Source organism: Simochromis diagramma, unplaced genomic scaffold (genome assembly GCF_900408965.1).
Source record: "Simochromis diagramma unplaced genomic scaffold, fSimDia1.1 OVJJ01000443.1, whole genome shotgun sequence".
Classification (NCBI taxonomy): domain Eukaryota; kingdom Metazoa; phylum Chordata; class Actinopteri; order Cichliformes; family Cichlidae; genus Simochromis; species Simochromis diagramma.
This window is the reverse complement of record NW_024387268.1, coordinates 1,012,199-1,028,200: the sequence shown is the minus strand read 5'-3', so window position 1 is coordinate 1,028,200 and position 16,002 is coordinate 1,012,199. Positions and strand designations below refer to the sequence as shown.

The following is a 16,002-nucleotide window of genomic DNA, read 5'->3' as shown; positions in this document are numbered from 1 at the left end:
GAGGAGACCAGAATCAGCTGCCATAAGAAGGTCGTCAATGAACACCGGTGTACCACAAGGCTGTGTGATGAGCCCTTTCCTCTACTCCCTCTTCACCCATGACTGCAGACCTGCTGATGGTTCCAACACCATCATTAAGTTTGCAGATGACACCACGGTGATTGGCCTCATCAGTGACAACGATGAGGCCGCCTGCAGGGAGGAGGTGGATCGTCTGGCTGAGTGGTGCGACACAAACAACCTGCTGCTTAACACCGAGAAGACCAAGGAGCTCATCGTGGACTACAGGAGGAATGCTGACCCACATCCACCCATCCACATTAAGGGGACGGCTGTGGAGCGTGTGAGCAGCTTCAAGTTCCTGGGAGTCCACATCTCCGAGGATCTCACCTGGACGACCAACTGCTCCAAACTGGTCAAGAAGGCTCACCAGCGCCTCTTCTTCTTGAGGACTCTTTCTAATGTTTATGTGTACAGTGTGCATGTGTGTGTGTGTATACAGTAAAGTAAAAACAGATTTCACAAGACTGTATTCTTGTAAAACAGCGAACTGGTCACGGTCGGACGGTCTTCCCCGGGCGATCTGGAATTTTGTGTGTATCTTCTCCCGGTTTCTCCTCTCTCCCAGCTTCGGGTTTGTTTACGGAAGTTCACGGCTCCGGGTAGGGCGTGGCTCGGACAGCCTTCCACCCGGAAGCTCCTCCGCACGGCTATGGCCTCACCTGCACTTGATCGCTCTGCCAGCTGCTTCTAATCAGCCTCCATCTTAGAGCTGTGGTATATAAGGAAGATGGGCGGCAACAGTCGATGTTGGATTATTATTCCAAGCCGGTAGCATTCGTTACTTAAGGGAAGTTGATAGTCGGTTTAAGAGCTCTGCTAACTCAGTGTTTGCTTTCTCCTCACCTAGGAGTTTGGCTCGGCGAGGAGGATCAGGAAGCACTACGCACACACGGGATTGCACAGACGAAGGAGCACTTGGGGATTTAACTGGAACACCTTTTAGCACCTTTAACTGTTTGTGACACCTTTTTTGGACACTGTAAATAAACGCAATCTTCTCCCTGCTAACCTGAGCTCCACATTTTCGGTCCTCTTTCGCCTGCGACCTTGACAGAACTCCTTCCCATTGATTTGTCTTTATGTCATTTCATATGTAAATTCAAGCTAAAACAGTCTAAGTAGCTGTATCCATGGTTGCAATCTCCTTCCTAACCCACACAACACATGAACACAACTTCTTGCCTGTGTGACTCCATATGCGACCTTTCAAATGTGAGGGGGTAAATAAATCTTTTCCACAGGTGGTACAGAGGTAAGGATTCTTTGAGTGCCCTCTTGTGGTTTGTGCTTTGTTGCCTTCACAGTGGACATTTATGTTCAGGCGTTTCTCAAAGACTCCCTCCACCACCGGACACACCCCAGTCTACATCAACTTCCTGGCTGAATGCAGACAGCTTTCCTGAACTGCTTTGAACAGACCAAAAGGTCTCTCCAAACTCTTCTCACACCTCAGCTTTTGCTTCTGTATCTGCCAAAGCCACAGCCCTTCAGTTCCCACCTGCTACCTCAGGACATCCCTAAGAAAACCCCCCTTCAGTCCTTACCATGACCACCAGCGGATCTTTAGATTGCTCCCATGACAGGCACCAATACCCTTGTGAACACTGGCCTTAGATTCTCTACTACCAAGTACACTTATGATCCACTTTGAGGTATCTGTTATAGCCAACACATGCCTAATTTAGCAGTGCTTCCCATCAGTGACGTGATGCTGCACATCCTAGAAACCAGTCTGCAATGCTGAGGATCCACACACTTGAACACGCCTCATGAAGGCTACTTTCCAGACCGTACAGCTCCCAGGATCACAGTGATGCATGAGCCTCTCCAGCTAGATATGTAGTGATTCATCGGGGGCAGAATCAATAGCCAACATAATTATGGTTTCGGACAGGAGGAAATTATGATCTAAGTGAAGTTGAAATGACCTGTTACAACATGTTAGCAAAGTAAAAAGAAAGTAAAACGCTGTCAGAAAAATAAATACTTGAGTAAAATACTGATTTCTACAGTAACAAAGTATTTGTACTTCATTACTTCTCACCTCTGCAAATAGATCACACGGACAGCGTGAACACACTCTTTAAGTTTTAGTTTGTCATCTTCCTCTCGCAGTGATTACTACAGTCTCTTCAACTAACACTGGTCTCAGATCAGTACTTGACATCAACAGATATTTGAGGCCAGTCTCTGTCCTACGATGGAGTACCAGGACCACATTAAGGAAAATATATGTTACTGATCATTTTGAGAAAAAGCTGAGATGTGGAGATTACAGTTGTTGTTTGAAGGTGAACTTCCTGTTTCCTCTGAGTCAGAGAGCTCGTACTTCAGAATCAGCTTTAGTTAAAGGAAGGAAATGATTTGTCTTCAGCTCATAAACACAGAGAGGCGATCAGCACGAGGATGCTGAAGAGATGCTGCAGAAGCTGCGTCTGCTCAACAGGAAGAGTAGGCCCGATTTGTCGAAAATGAAACAGCTGGTCGTGGACAGATGTGTCGTCGTCATGGTTACAGCCTTGTACAGTAAAGAGGATGGATGTTGTATCACAGGACAGCTGATGAGTTTGTTTCACTGACTCGTCGACCGGGCGGGCACCATGGGGACATGAAAGACATTATGTACCTTCATGCTGCGAGGAAGGGCCAGCCGGACCGTTACAGGATTCAGGACGTCTTGAATGGAAAAGGGTCCCAGGAACCAGGGGGCCAGTTTCTTAGGCATTTTATAGAGAGAACAGCAGCAGGAGCAACAACTGAAACCTGCACATTTAGACTTCATCCTCTAAATGATCAATAATATTTTTCTTAATGTGGTCCTGACACTTCGTCATATTTCGTTCGGTGTCTGCTAACAGGTTATTAATATTTCAGTGAATATTCTCTGTGTCTAAAATATTCTCTAGTTTTACATGAGCCCCATCCCCCCCTCAGAGGGACACTCACCTGTCCTGTGCAGCTTGATTTGGGGTTTCCAGGTGATATCCAGCAGTCTGCGCTGACGGTCGATCTCTTCCTCGTACTGGACGATCGTTTTTTCAAACTCCAAGAATATTTGTTCAGCAGCAGCAGTTAGTCGCTCGTTGATAAACTCTCTCAGATACTGAGCTGAAGGCATCGTTGCTGCCGCAGCTCACACACCACAACACAACAACACACTCTGCTCTGTCGTCTGGTGTAACACGGTGAAGTTCCAGCAGAGGAAGCACAATTTTGTTTGTGTAAATACGAGATTATCATAAATATCATGAATGAAAAGGTTTGATTTCAGCAGATCTGGGGGACGTAAACTGGATGGCATGACGGACTTCCTCCAAGACACTAATTTTTGGATTTAAATGTTATATTTCTTTTAGTAAGGAAGTAAATTTTCTGTTTTGATCCCATAAAGCATGTAGCTAATGTGTGTGTGTGTTGCTTTATTGCATGGCTGCGTGCCTCCCCTGAGTGAAAACTCCTGCTTAAATATAGTTCCTCAGTTTGTTATACTGAAACACATGAGTCATGAGTAATCGTGTCTTATTAAACCTCCTGTTATTGTTACACACAAACCACAAATAATCTGCAGAAATAATCTGACCCTGAATCTCACTTTAAGCATGAGAAGCATTAAGGAGCTCAGTGATGGAGAACATTTGGCTCGTTGTGCACACAGTGCAAAGTGCTCCATCCTCCCTCCTCACAGTGATTCAAATGCTGCTAACAGTCTGTGAACCAGGAGGAAGAGGAAGTGAGAGAAGTGAGACTCAAAGAGGAGACAGAGGGCGACATCATCCAGTAGGCGGGGCTCTCCTTCTGCACTGTGTTCAACCATTGTGTCAATAATAAGTGCTGCTGTGAAGAGAACAATTCTCAGACTGAATGTTGAACATCAGCTAGTTTCTCCTGTTGATTTAAACCTTGTTGTACAGATGGAACATTGGCTGTGGATTATTCTTGCTGCTCTTTTCTTTGGTGAGATACAAACATCAACATGTTTCCTCTGCTTAAATAAATGTGTGAGTCTGATTAATGGTGAGTTTTTAATCATGTTTATTGATCCATCTCTTCCTCTGCATGTTCTGTTCTTCCTCAGAGTGTAAAGGAGAAGACAAAGTGATCCAGGAACAAGGAGATGTCATTGCTGCTGAAGGAGACACAGTTACACTTGAATGTAGATATGAAACAACAAGAACAGGCCCCACTTTGTTCTGGTACAAACAAGAAGTGAACCGTTACCCAAAGTATATGCTGAAATCTTTCTCAGAAACAACAGAAAAATCTGAAGAGTTCAACAACGACAGATTTGATGCTAAAATCAACAAGACAGAAAAGTCAGTTCCTCTGAAGATCCAGAAGCTTCAGCTGTCTGACTCTGCTGTGTACTACTGTGCTCTGCAGCCCACAGTGACAGGAAACAGCAAAACTCTGTACAAAAACCTTTGGAGCAAAGACAACAGAATACTCCACAACATCCACTAGAGGGAGCCACACACTGTTAAACCTCTCTGGTCTGTCAGGTAGAGTCTAGTTTCTCTTCACTCGTCTGGCACAGCTGTGACGAGTGCACCCGAGACAGCAGCAGCCAGAAGAGCAGAGCTGCTTCAAATCATCGCACAAAAACATTTTTCATGCCTGTACTTTGAGTTTACCTCTGAGGATGCAGATCACAACTCTACAAACATTTAATGCAGCAGGACAAAGCCTGAGAAGCCTGTAGGAGCCTTAACAGGCAGCACACAAACCTGCTACACTGTGAGGTCTGTTGTGTCTTCAGCTCCACATCCTGATGGTTACTCGAGTTATCAACACTTTAGGCCAAAACAATGTTTATTTCTGAAGAGCTTTTTACAACAGCGTGTTGAACACGGTCTTCATCTCGTTAGTGTCACCTCTGAAGATGTAGTGTGAACACAAAACGTCCTTCAAACAGAAGCCAGGGAGCTCGAGAGGCTCCTCAGCTTTGGCGCTCAATCCACAAATAACCGAGACAATAACACAGACTTCAGTCAAACATGAGAACGTGACACGGACTGATGGAAGACCTCACGTCTGTGTGCCTGCGGTCAGCAAGGAAACCAGCTGACGCGCTGCTTCTGCACCTGTCCGGTTTTTAGATTTGCACGATTAGACATTAATGTAGCAGTGAGGACACCACAGAAACACACAAGCAGGAAACACTTACAGCTTTATCGTACGGATATTATATAAATTACATCTGTGCAGAAAGCAGGCAGGGTCAGGGACAGCCTTTATAGCAAACTAATGAATAAATACAGTCGTGTCCACTGACGCACAGCGACTCACAACAAACGCAAACATGAAGAGTGTAGCACACGTGTGTGAGACACAGCTACTGCTGAGCAGACAAAACGAAACGTGGAGACTTCGTCTGTGGTTTGAAATATTTACAGTACGTAGTGTCTGTGCAGGCGCGCTGACAGCACCGCGGCTGTTTCTCTAATAAATACAATCTGAACTATCAGTATATGAAACAAGTGATGCTAACAGTCATGTTACATTTGGCTGAGGTCTGCTGTAATCTGTGATCTAACCCATGCAGCGTGCTTGTTTCAGAGAGAGCAGCTGGGCAATAACGAGCCCTTCGTGGCTGCGCAGGCAGCACGACTTGCCCCGAAATGTAAAGTATCAAAAACAGATCTTCAGCTGTGAGTCTGGGTTTTGTAGATTAAAGTGGGGAACACACGCCAACTTCAATCTTACGCTCTGTCCTGACATCATTCACCTGCTGTTACTCAATTTAACCATGTGCAAAAACAAGATGGCACAGCCTGCATCATAGTTAGGGCTGTGCAATATGACGAAATATATCGGACGTTGAAATGTTATTTTATACGCCATCGTTTGTTTGTATATTCATAATACTGCAGTAAAATCCACTGTTTATGGTGATACGTTTTCATGGTTTGGCCACCACGTGGATGCACAGAGAATCCCAGCATGACCAGAGAAGACGAGGCAGAACCAGGTAGCTCAACCAGACGGACCAGTCCAATCTTTTTTTTTTTTTTTTTTTTTTGGTGCTGCATGGATTCATCCATATTCAACATCCTGGATGTTTCCCACAGATATAATAAGAAGGAATATGCACGTCTGCATTCAGCAATATTTTTTTTACCATATTTGTATATTGTGTGAAAGATAATAGATGACAGGCTCACGAGAGAGACCGAGTTCATACTTCGAGTTACGGCGCTCCCGTTTTACACTTGTGAGTGTTTAACTGTACGCTTGGAGCCCTGGAACACATTAACACAGTCGAGTCATCCTCTCTGTGTTTTCTGCCAGCAAACCTGCAGTAAACAAGGGATTACTTCCTCTTTCGAGTGTAATGTGAGAATGCAGGAGCGGTTTCTTCCCATCCACTTTATTTACCGTCACACAAACAGCTAGAATTGACATCCTTTGGTTTTTCTTGCCAACTAGTCAAACTGCAGTTTGCATCAGTGACATAAATAAGACATTTTTGAGAAGTTTGGAATTCTTCAGTTATATTCACAAAGATGTTTTCAGTCGAGTTGAATCAGTTCATCTTAACAGTTGATGCCAAATTTGAAGAAACGATATCGGCTTCTTTAGAATGAAGAGGACCATTAAACAACCTGAAAAACAAAAAGTAGCTCCAGCCATCACTTTGAGCATAAAAACAAATGTATACTGTAGAGAACTTGTGTCAGACTTCATATAAACATATAATCAGTATTTGAGACTTTGCAAAACCAGCAAAGTCTCCATTAAGACAGTCCAAGTGTAGAAGGAGAGGGTATAGTGCTGCTAGAAAGTGGGAGTTATTTGTGAATTAGTTAACCCATAATGTTGTTTGGTTCATTCAGAATAATTTATTTCTCAAAATTACAGGAATTAAATGAAGTTCTGTGCCTGATAACTTAAAGAGAACTTTCCAAGAGGTTCCCAGACTGTGATACAAATAATAAATGAGTCAGTACGGAAGCACCAGTTGAGTTTGACCCAGCATGTTTTGTATAGGACTGTGTGTGTGTTTGACAGAAGGGGGTTTGCCTGTTGCTTACTCTTCATCTTACTCTTCTTAAATTCCCAGCTGTTTTCCAGGTAATGTTCTCACGCTTCTTTTGCATCTCCTGTTTCTCACACTGGCTGCTTTGACTATAATCCCTTCCTACAAGCACACATGCATGCATGCACACACACATGGCCCTGCCTTTTTAACTGGCCACCAGGTGAACAACAACAACAACCTCACAGAGAGTCTTTTCCCACAGAAATGTCCGACTTCAGCGTCTCAGCTCTGTGAGTTTTCATGTGCACCAACAAACCACCATTTTTACTGAAACTCATCCTGCAGATTTTACACGAGTACGGCTTCTCGCCAGTGTGACTTTTCATGTGCACCAACAGAGTACATTTTGTAGTGAAACTTTTCCCGCAGGTTTTACAAGTATACGGTCTCTTGCCCGAGTGGATTCTCATGTGGACCAACAAACTGCCGCGCTCCGTAAAACCTTTCCCACACGTTTCGCAGGAATACGGCTTCTCGTCCGTGTGCACCGCCTTGTGCTTTTTAAGCGCCGACAAGTAACAAAAGCGCTCGCCGCAGGCGTTACAAACGTACGGCTTCTCGCCCGAGTGGATTCTCATGTGCACCAGCAGATTACCTTTTCGAGTAAAACTGTTCCCACACGTTTCACAAGAATACAGGTTCCCCCCTGTGTGAACGCTCATGTGGCCCAGTAAAGTACTATTTGTAGTGAAACTTTTCCCACAGGTTTTACAAGTATACGGTCTCTCGCCCGAGTGGATTTTCATGTGGACCAACAAATTGCCGCGCTCCGTAAAACCTTTCCCACACGTTTTGCAGGAATACAGCTTCTCGCCCGTGCGCACCGCCTTGTGCTTTTTAAGCGCCGACAAGTAACAAAAGCGTTCGCCGCAGGCGTTACAAACGTACGGCTTCTCGCCCGAGTGGATTCTCATGTGCACCAGCAGATTACCTTTTCGAGTAAAACTGTTCCCACACGTTTCACAAGAATACAGCTTCTCCCCTGTGTGAACTCTCATGTGGCCCAGTAAAGTCCGATTTTTAGTGAAACTTTTCCCACACGTTTTGCAGGAGTACGGCTTTTCGCCCGAGTGGACTGCCATGTGTCTCTTAAATGCTAACGGGTCACTAAAAGGCTTAAAGACCTTTCCACAAACATTGCATTTTAGAGATTTGGGGACTATGTCGGTGTTACACTGACTCTCTGATGTGGGAAAGATTTCTGCGTTGCTACTCTGACTTATGTTTCTAGTGGCAGTTGAAGTAGAATCGAAACTCTCGCTTCCTTCCTGATCTCGGCTTTCGTAGAGAAGAGAGCTGCGAGAGCCGAGCTGGTCGCTGTCGTCATAGGTTACAGTCACCATAAAGGTACCAGTCTCCTCCTTCTGTGCACGCTGCCCCCCGTCCTGACTGATGCACATCTCCTCCTGTTCCTCTTTAATCTGTAGAGACTGTGTTCGGCTCCTCTGCTGAACCTCCTCCTCCTCACAGACATGTTGCTGTTGGAGGTCTGAAGGCACAAATGGAGACACACAAACAAAAAGTTGTCAGAGAAATTCAGCTGAGCCAGCAGTGTGAACATGACAGACGCCTCAGGCGGCACCGATTACCACTGCAGAAGCACCGACTGCATTCTACTTTGTTGATATACAAACAAACTTTTCAAGGCAAACAAATATTTATTCAACAATTTCCCCCAAACTGCACTAAGTTAGAGGATCTGACGGAGGCGCAAAAATCGAGCTGAAAATGAGCTGCTGACATATTTTCCTTCAACAAACAAAAGCATCTTGAACAACACAAATGTCGCGTGTTTCCATCATGTTGCTGCATGTTTGCAACACCAGACAACAGGAAATCGACTCCGAGCCACTTTGGCTTCCTTAGCGTCTGTAAAATGTTCAGCCGGGTCGGACGATTTGGTGTCCGGTTACGTTTGTTGTTAAGAATGCTTTCTTGGTGCTCCCCGTCCCCCCGAGGTTCCCTTTAGAATGAGGTGCTTCCGTGCAAACAACGTGCTTGTGTGTGACTGTTTGACCTGCCACCGGGCGGACCAGCTCGTTATCAGACACAGGAGCGACTGACCGGCTGTTCTTTGCTGTTCTGCTTTCACACTCAGCACCACAGGCAGACAGTACAACATCTGCATCGCTGCAGATCTGTCACTCTCCTGCTCCGTTCCCTAACTCGTGCACAAGGCGTTAAGATAAACACTGACAGACCTCAGCTTGGCAGGAACTTGAACTCCCTGACCTGGAGGGGGTCGCTCCTCCCCTTGTTGACTGAGCTCAGATCTTTTTCCTGCTGCTTCACACTCAGCTGTGAACAACCCCAGCGCAAGCTAAAAGTCACCGTCTAATGCAGTGTTTCCCATCCACTGTGCCGCGGCACAAAGGTGTGCTATGAGCAATTATTTAACTTCAATTAAAAAACATTTAATAATTACTGGAAATAATAAAATCATTTCTGGGCATCTGTGCTTTCAATGAGGTGACTGGTAGAGCAGTTACTCTTTCACGTCAGTGGGTAGCACAATATGACCTTGTTGAGTTAAGCCAATAGGATTACTGATGCGCACGCTACGTGGCAGCTGCAAGACGTACAACAAAGATGGATAAATATTTGAAAAGAAGAACTGCAGGCTCCGAACTGGACCCTGGATAAAATTCTAATCAGAAGACGAGCGATGGTCGAAAGAAAGCAAAAACGGTGAGTTTGAGGCAATACAGCGAAAGTTATCTTTCCTTTGAATTTAGCTTCAGTGGAGATCCGACTGCACCGACTCTGGTGTGTTTGGGGAGAAGCTCTCAAACAGTGCCGTGGTCCCAAGCAGGCTTTGACGTCATCTCCGTACAAAACATCCCTCAAACAAGAACACAGGCTATTTTGTTCGTGAACTCGCTGAGAAACAGGTAACTTTAATGAGAAAAAACACGAAGGTGAAGATGCAGAGACGTTACTACTACCTGCCTGCAATACCATTGTGAATGAGATGCTCGCCCTGACGCGGTTAAAGAAAGTCCCGCCCTCAGACGTATCGACGACACGTCCGCAGACATTGAAACTGTGGTTTGGGAGAAGATGCGCATGAGTGGGAAGTTCGCAGCGCAGCTTGATGAGTCTACGGACATTAGTGGACATTCCCAACTCTTGGCCAATGTGCGTTTTGTGGATGGAGACTCCATCAGGGAAAACAACAGGAGAGGAAATTTTTCAGGTTACATCCGAATATTTGAACAAAGAGGACTGAAGTGGGAAAACTGCACGAGTGCCTGACGGAGCAGCAAACACCCAGATGTTACTGTTACGCACTGTTTTCTGCACCGTGAGGCTGCCAAGACTTTACCAGCAGACCTGGCTCCTGTGTTGGATGATGTTGTGCACATCGTAAACTTCATCAAAACTTTGTTAAATTTGGGTCTTCAATTCCTGCCAGAACATCATCTTTGTGTTCATCTAGTCAGGACCAGGTTTCACACTGAGGACTAACTTGCCGTTATATGTACTGCATCAGGCTACAGTGTGTCATTTTGGAACAAGCCTGGTTGGTGGTGTGCCATGGGATATTTTTAATCTAGAAAATGTGCCACGACTCAAAAAAGGTTGAAAAACACTGGTCTAATGAGCCCAAGTCCACAGAAACAGAAACGCTCTGCCTTCTGGCTGCAGCTGAAGTTGTGTCCATAAAAGTTCTGAGCAGAGGCAGCGGGTCTGCTTTCTGACTACAGTGTGAACCAAGCTCTACCTGCATTCACACAAGGACCAAACTGTCCATCCCAGACTCCCAAAACACTCCCCACAGGACACCCGAGGGCTTGCTGCCTTCTCCCAGTCCAAAACAAAGAACTGAGACGTCAAAGGAGGACCAGTATCTCCTCTTTGACTCCCATCACCCTCTGGAACACAAACTTGGAGTAATTAGGACCCTACACCACCGGGCAGAACATGTTCCCTCTAAGCCTGAAGGAAAAAAGAAGGAACACACACATGTAAAGGAAGCACTCAAAACGTGCGGCTATCCTAAATGGGCGTTCTTAAAGTCAGCAAAGAGGCACAGAAAAGAAGACCAGACACCAGCGAGGGAGGATAAGAAGGACAGACGCAACAACATTGTCATCCCCTATGTAGCCGGTGTATCAGAGAAACTCAGGAGAGTTTTCTCCAAGCATGACATCCCATTGCATTTCAGACCCAGCAACACGCTCAGACAGAAACTGGTTCACCCGAAAGACAAAACGCCAAGACACAGACTTAACAATGTGGTGTATGCTGTACAGTGCAGCGAGGAATGCCCAGACCTCTACACTGGAGAGACCAAACAGCCACTTCACAAGCGCATGGCACAACATAGAAGAGCCACCTCCACAGGACAAGACTCAGCTGTCCATCTGCATCTAAAGGATAAAGGACACTCTTTCGAGGATGCCAATGTTCACATTTTGGACAGAGAGGACAGATGGTTTGAAAGAGGAGTGAAAGAAGCATCTATGTCCACTGTGAGCGACCATCTTTGAACAGAGGCGGGGGTTTACGACACCAACTCTCTGCCATCTATAATCCAGTTTTGAGTTCCCTCTCCAGACGCCTTAACGCCCACTCACATCCTGGGCCATCTGACCTCAGGAATTCGCATGATAGGGTGGGGTTAGGTTTCACAATGAGCTCACCTGAAACTCTGGCTGATTGTGACCCACACCCAGTTTCACACCTTGGCTCAGGCGATTAGAGGATCATCAGGGGGTCCTTTGTCCCTCTGTGGGGGGGAAACTCCCACTAGGTTTATATCTGGGACTCTCCACCATTTGACCTTAGAACTGAAGAAGCTTCTCGGATGAGAGGTGAAACGTCTTCAAGCAACTTAAAGAAGTCCAGACGCTTTTCTTTGCAAGCTCCTTTGACTACGATGACCTGGATGACTGAGAACCTTCACAGGGGCGACTCTCATCCATCCTACCCGGCCGTGTATTCAGGTTTGGGGATATGTGAAAATATTTCCAGGACAGTTGTCAGTCCAATGACCAATCACAGGTGATATACTCGCACAGGTGACTTTTTGATGGGCGGAGCGATCATGCACAGACTGATTCACCCATTTAGAATTTATACATTTTGTTTGGAGGTTATATTTGACCGTCTGTTGTTTCAGTTTTAATACAGATGCTCTTTCGATTATTCAATCATTTATTTATTTGAAATGCGCCAAATCACACAAAAGACTTTACATCAGAGATTTTTTAATGTTCGCTGGAAGAGACGTTTTAATTTTTAACTTACTTTTTTTTGATTTTGCACTTGTTGTTTGGTTGAGTGTGTGAGACAGATAAACACGGTTAGAGGCAGCTTCTTTCTGCTACCTGGGCTCATCACCTCCGATGTCCGAACACGAACAGATGCAGTCTGGTTAAAATTGTCACTGGTGTCCTTTGTGACAGAAGAATGCCAGACCGACTCAAGGGAAGTCTACACACGGTGGTCCGCCCAGTAGCTCTGTATGGCTCCGTATGTTGGCCCGCGAAAGGCTCAGCCGATCGTTGATGGTCGATATGTTCGTTCAAACCTTACCGTGTGTCTGCTTTAGTGACCTCGGCCACAGTGATGGTCCCATAGTTGTGTCCTGGGCTCGCTGTGATTCTCCGTTGGCAGCCTGGTGGCAGACCGTAGGAGCTACAGACTACCTGCACAGATCATCGAGGCAGCGTCCAAAGTGCACCCAGCCTGTGGCTCCTGTGCTTCTGTTGTTTTCATCAGCCAGGCTCAGAGAAGAGAGGTTCTAACATACAACGAGCTGAAGTCAAACCGAGTGTCCAAAGCAGTGAACAATGTCCACTGCAGACACAGCTCGTCCTTTTGTTGATCTTCTGTTTTTTCATACTTTTTCCATCTCTGTTTCAGCCAGCTTGTCAACCAATCAGGATTCAGCGTGACCACAGTCAGGCATTAACTGTTGGGTTTTAAAGGGTACAGTAAAGGACTGAAACATGCTGGGTGCTCTGTATGCAGTGCACAAATCCAAACAACAGTCGGGACCTGTTCCCCGACCCAGAGGCACAGGAAAGTAGCCCTGTGTGGAAACACCCACAGAGGGGATACGAGTGCCACAGAAGGCAAATCCAGGCCAGAGTGCAGCCCGTCTCCAGCAGCTTCGTTTTATAACACGAGCTGTGCGTTTTGGCAAGCCCGACTACATCCTGCTGGTATCGCTCGTCCACCAGAGAAGTGACTTTCCTCACCTCTGTGGCCAGACTGGTCAGAGAGGAAACTGCTCGAGGCACAAAGAACTGAACCCCTAAAGCCCCTCGTGCAGCTTTTTATGGGCTGTGGCCCCCAGACACTCACTCCAGGCCCGGCTCCAGGATAGGGCCTGGTACAGCTACACAAACCCCTCCAGCTCCACAAACAGCTGCTGATTCACACACAGACAGAACAGGTGTGTTTAGATGAAGATAAAGTGGAACTGGTTTCAAACAGTCCTCAGCACAGCAGTAGATCACAGCGCTGAGGACGAGCAACAGCCTGCAGATCAGTCACATTAGATATTTTATTATTGCACAGCGACTTCATGTTTCCAACATTTGTTTGCAACTTTCACAAGTGCAACAGGAAACATACATTTATATAAACGTTATATTTATATGTATAAACTCCATCTGGAATAAATGATGTGCTCTGAAGCTCGACTTTTGATGTTTTCCAACTTTGACAGCAAACATAAAGGAACTGATTGAGTGACCCAGGTCAGAGAAAAGCTCAAATCCACCAGCTGCTGTTTGCATGGAGCGCAGCGCAGTCCTGTCCTCTGTTTGCTCTTTGTTAGCTCACATCTCCAAAAAGTCCTCACAATCAGAAACGTCCCGCAGAGCTGTGATCAGGATCCTCCCTCAGAGGGACACTCACCTGTCCTGTGCAGCTTGATTTGGGGTTTCCGGGTGATATCCAGCAGTCTGCGCTGACGGTCGATCTCTTCCTCGTACTGCACAGGATCATTATGAACTTCAGGCTCCTCCTTCAGTCCCAGCTGCTCTCCCTGCTGACTGCTGCACAGTTCCTCCTGTTCCTCTTTAATCTGTGGAGGTTCTGGTTCCTCCTGCTCCACACTGGAGCTCCTCTCCTGGTTCCAGAGCTGCTGCTCAGGGAGAACCTCCTCCTCCTCCTCCTCCTCACAGACCTGCTGCTGTGGGACGTCTGGAGAGACAGAAGAAAGAAGTCACAACCACAGAAACATTAACAGGACTTTACAGCATGACTGCGTCGCTCGTGTGTGAGAGTGAAGCCGTCCAGTCAGCTGTAAGTCACTGATCTCAGATCTGCATTTATTCAGACGAACATCTGGAAGGTAAAGCCCCCTCAGCACAGCAGCAGCACTGCACTGCCACTACAGTTCATAAATTCAATATTAGGTGTCACTGTGCCGAGCTGCACATTAAACTCTGTGTCACTTCTTTCAGTCGCGTCCGTGACTCTGAACAACAACATGGTGGACTTTGTTGTTCTCACACGTGTGTAAATGTGACCACAGGAACCGTGCACGTGCTGTGTACCACTTTAGCTTTTATGTGACATCATCACAAAGGGCCCGGGCGACCACTCTGACGTCACTGATGGAGAAATAAAAAAGACGTATTATTATGACGTTAACACTGAACTCTTTACAGCTCTGCAGAAGAAGAAAGGAAACCAAGGAAAAACCTTTTCAGGCTAGATTACTGAGTTTAGAAGGTGCACCTGAACGCACCATCAAACACACGTTTCACCGCCAAACAAAAAGTTTTTCAAACGATTCACAGGATTGAGTGATGGATCCAGGTCAGAGAAAAGCTCAAATCCAGGCTGATTTCAGCGCCTGCTGTTTGAATGCAGCGCAGTCCTGTCCTCTGTTTGCTCTTTGTTAGCTCACATCTCCAAAAAGTCCTCACAATCAGAAACGTCCCGCAGAGCTGTGATCAGGATCCTCCCTCAGAGGGACACTCACCTGTCCTGTGCAGCTTGATTTGGGGTTTCCAGGTGATATCCAGCAGTCTGCGCTGACGGTCGATCTCTTCCTCGTACTGGACGATCGTTTTTTCAAACTCCAAGAATATTTGTTCAGCAGCAGCAGTTAGTCGCTCGTTGATAAACTCTCTCAGATACTGAGCTGAAGGCATCGTTGCTGCCGCAGCTCACACCCGCAGCTCACACCCGCAGCTCACACTCTCAGCTCACACACTCCGCTCACACAACAACACACCCGGGTCAGTGACGGTATTAGTGCCTTTCCTTTATTTACTTCCGCCTGTGTCACGCTGTGAGGTTCCGGCAGAGCACGAGTGTTGCCTTTAGTTCCTCTTCAAGGTGTCAGTTTGTTGCAGTAAATAAATAAAATGTTCTGAGCTGCCGTGAGAAGAGAAAACAGATCCATAAAGACCTCTGTGCAAGCTCCGTGTTTGACTGTTTAACTTTCAACAGCAGCACGAAGCACAAACTATGCAGGATCTCCTGCAGACACACCAGCTGTCATCAGGATTTAACAGGAAACATCACATGAGAACAAAAGCAGCTCCTCCTCCTGACTGCAGAAACCTGTCTGACTCCAGCTGTGAACATCAGACCACTCACAGCTAACTCCCAGTGAACATCACTTCCAACATTTCTCCTCTGGAAACATGGAAAAACTGGCTGTGATCTGGATCTTTGCAGCTCTCGTAGGTACGTATGTTTCTGACAGGAACACCTGAAATTCAAAGACATGTTTACAGCGTTACAGATCCAGTTTGGATTTTCTTTGAGCTCACTGTGTTTTTCCAATGATGGACATGTGACTGTGGAACAGAGCTGTAAATATAACATGTTGTTTCATCAGCAGGTAACAGCTTGGAAGATGATATTACTGCCAGCAGTGCTGAAGTGTTTTCATCAGACGGCCGTACAGTTACTGTGTCCTGTAA

The 16,002-nt window shown here is 46.2% G+C and overlaps 1 protein-coding gene and 1 gene segment (V, D, J or C); one reads left to right on the top strand and one right to left on the bottom strand.

Annotated features, from left to right (window-relative positions):
* The window catches only part of LOC120715466 (zinc finger and SCAN domain-containing protein 2-like), a 35,832-nt gene extending 20,343 nt beyond the window's left edge, over positions 1-15,489 (bottom strand). Inside the window, exons 1-2 of the mRNA XM_040002476.1 lie at positions 15,051-15,489; positions 13,976-14,263 (exon numbers count right to left, since the gene is read on the bottom strand). Of these exons, the coding sequence (XP_039858410.1) occupies positions 13,976-14,263; positions 15,051-15,222 (460 nt within the window). The 5' untranslated portion in view covers positions 15,223-15,489. The remainder of the gene's footprint in view (positions 1-13,975; positions 14,264-15,050) is intronic.
* Positions 3,355-5,234, top strand: LOC120715502. The segment is given in 2 exon segments: positions 3,355-4,017; positions 4,139-5,234. Coding segments are annotated over 2 exon segments (429 nt in total).
* Positions 15,490-16,002: the final 513 nt, after the last annotated feature.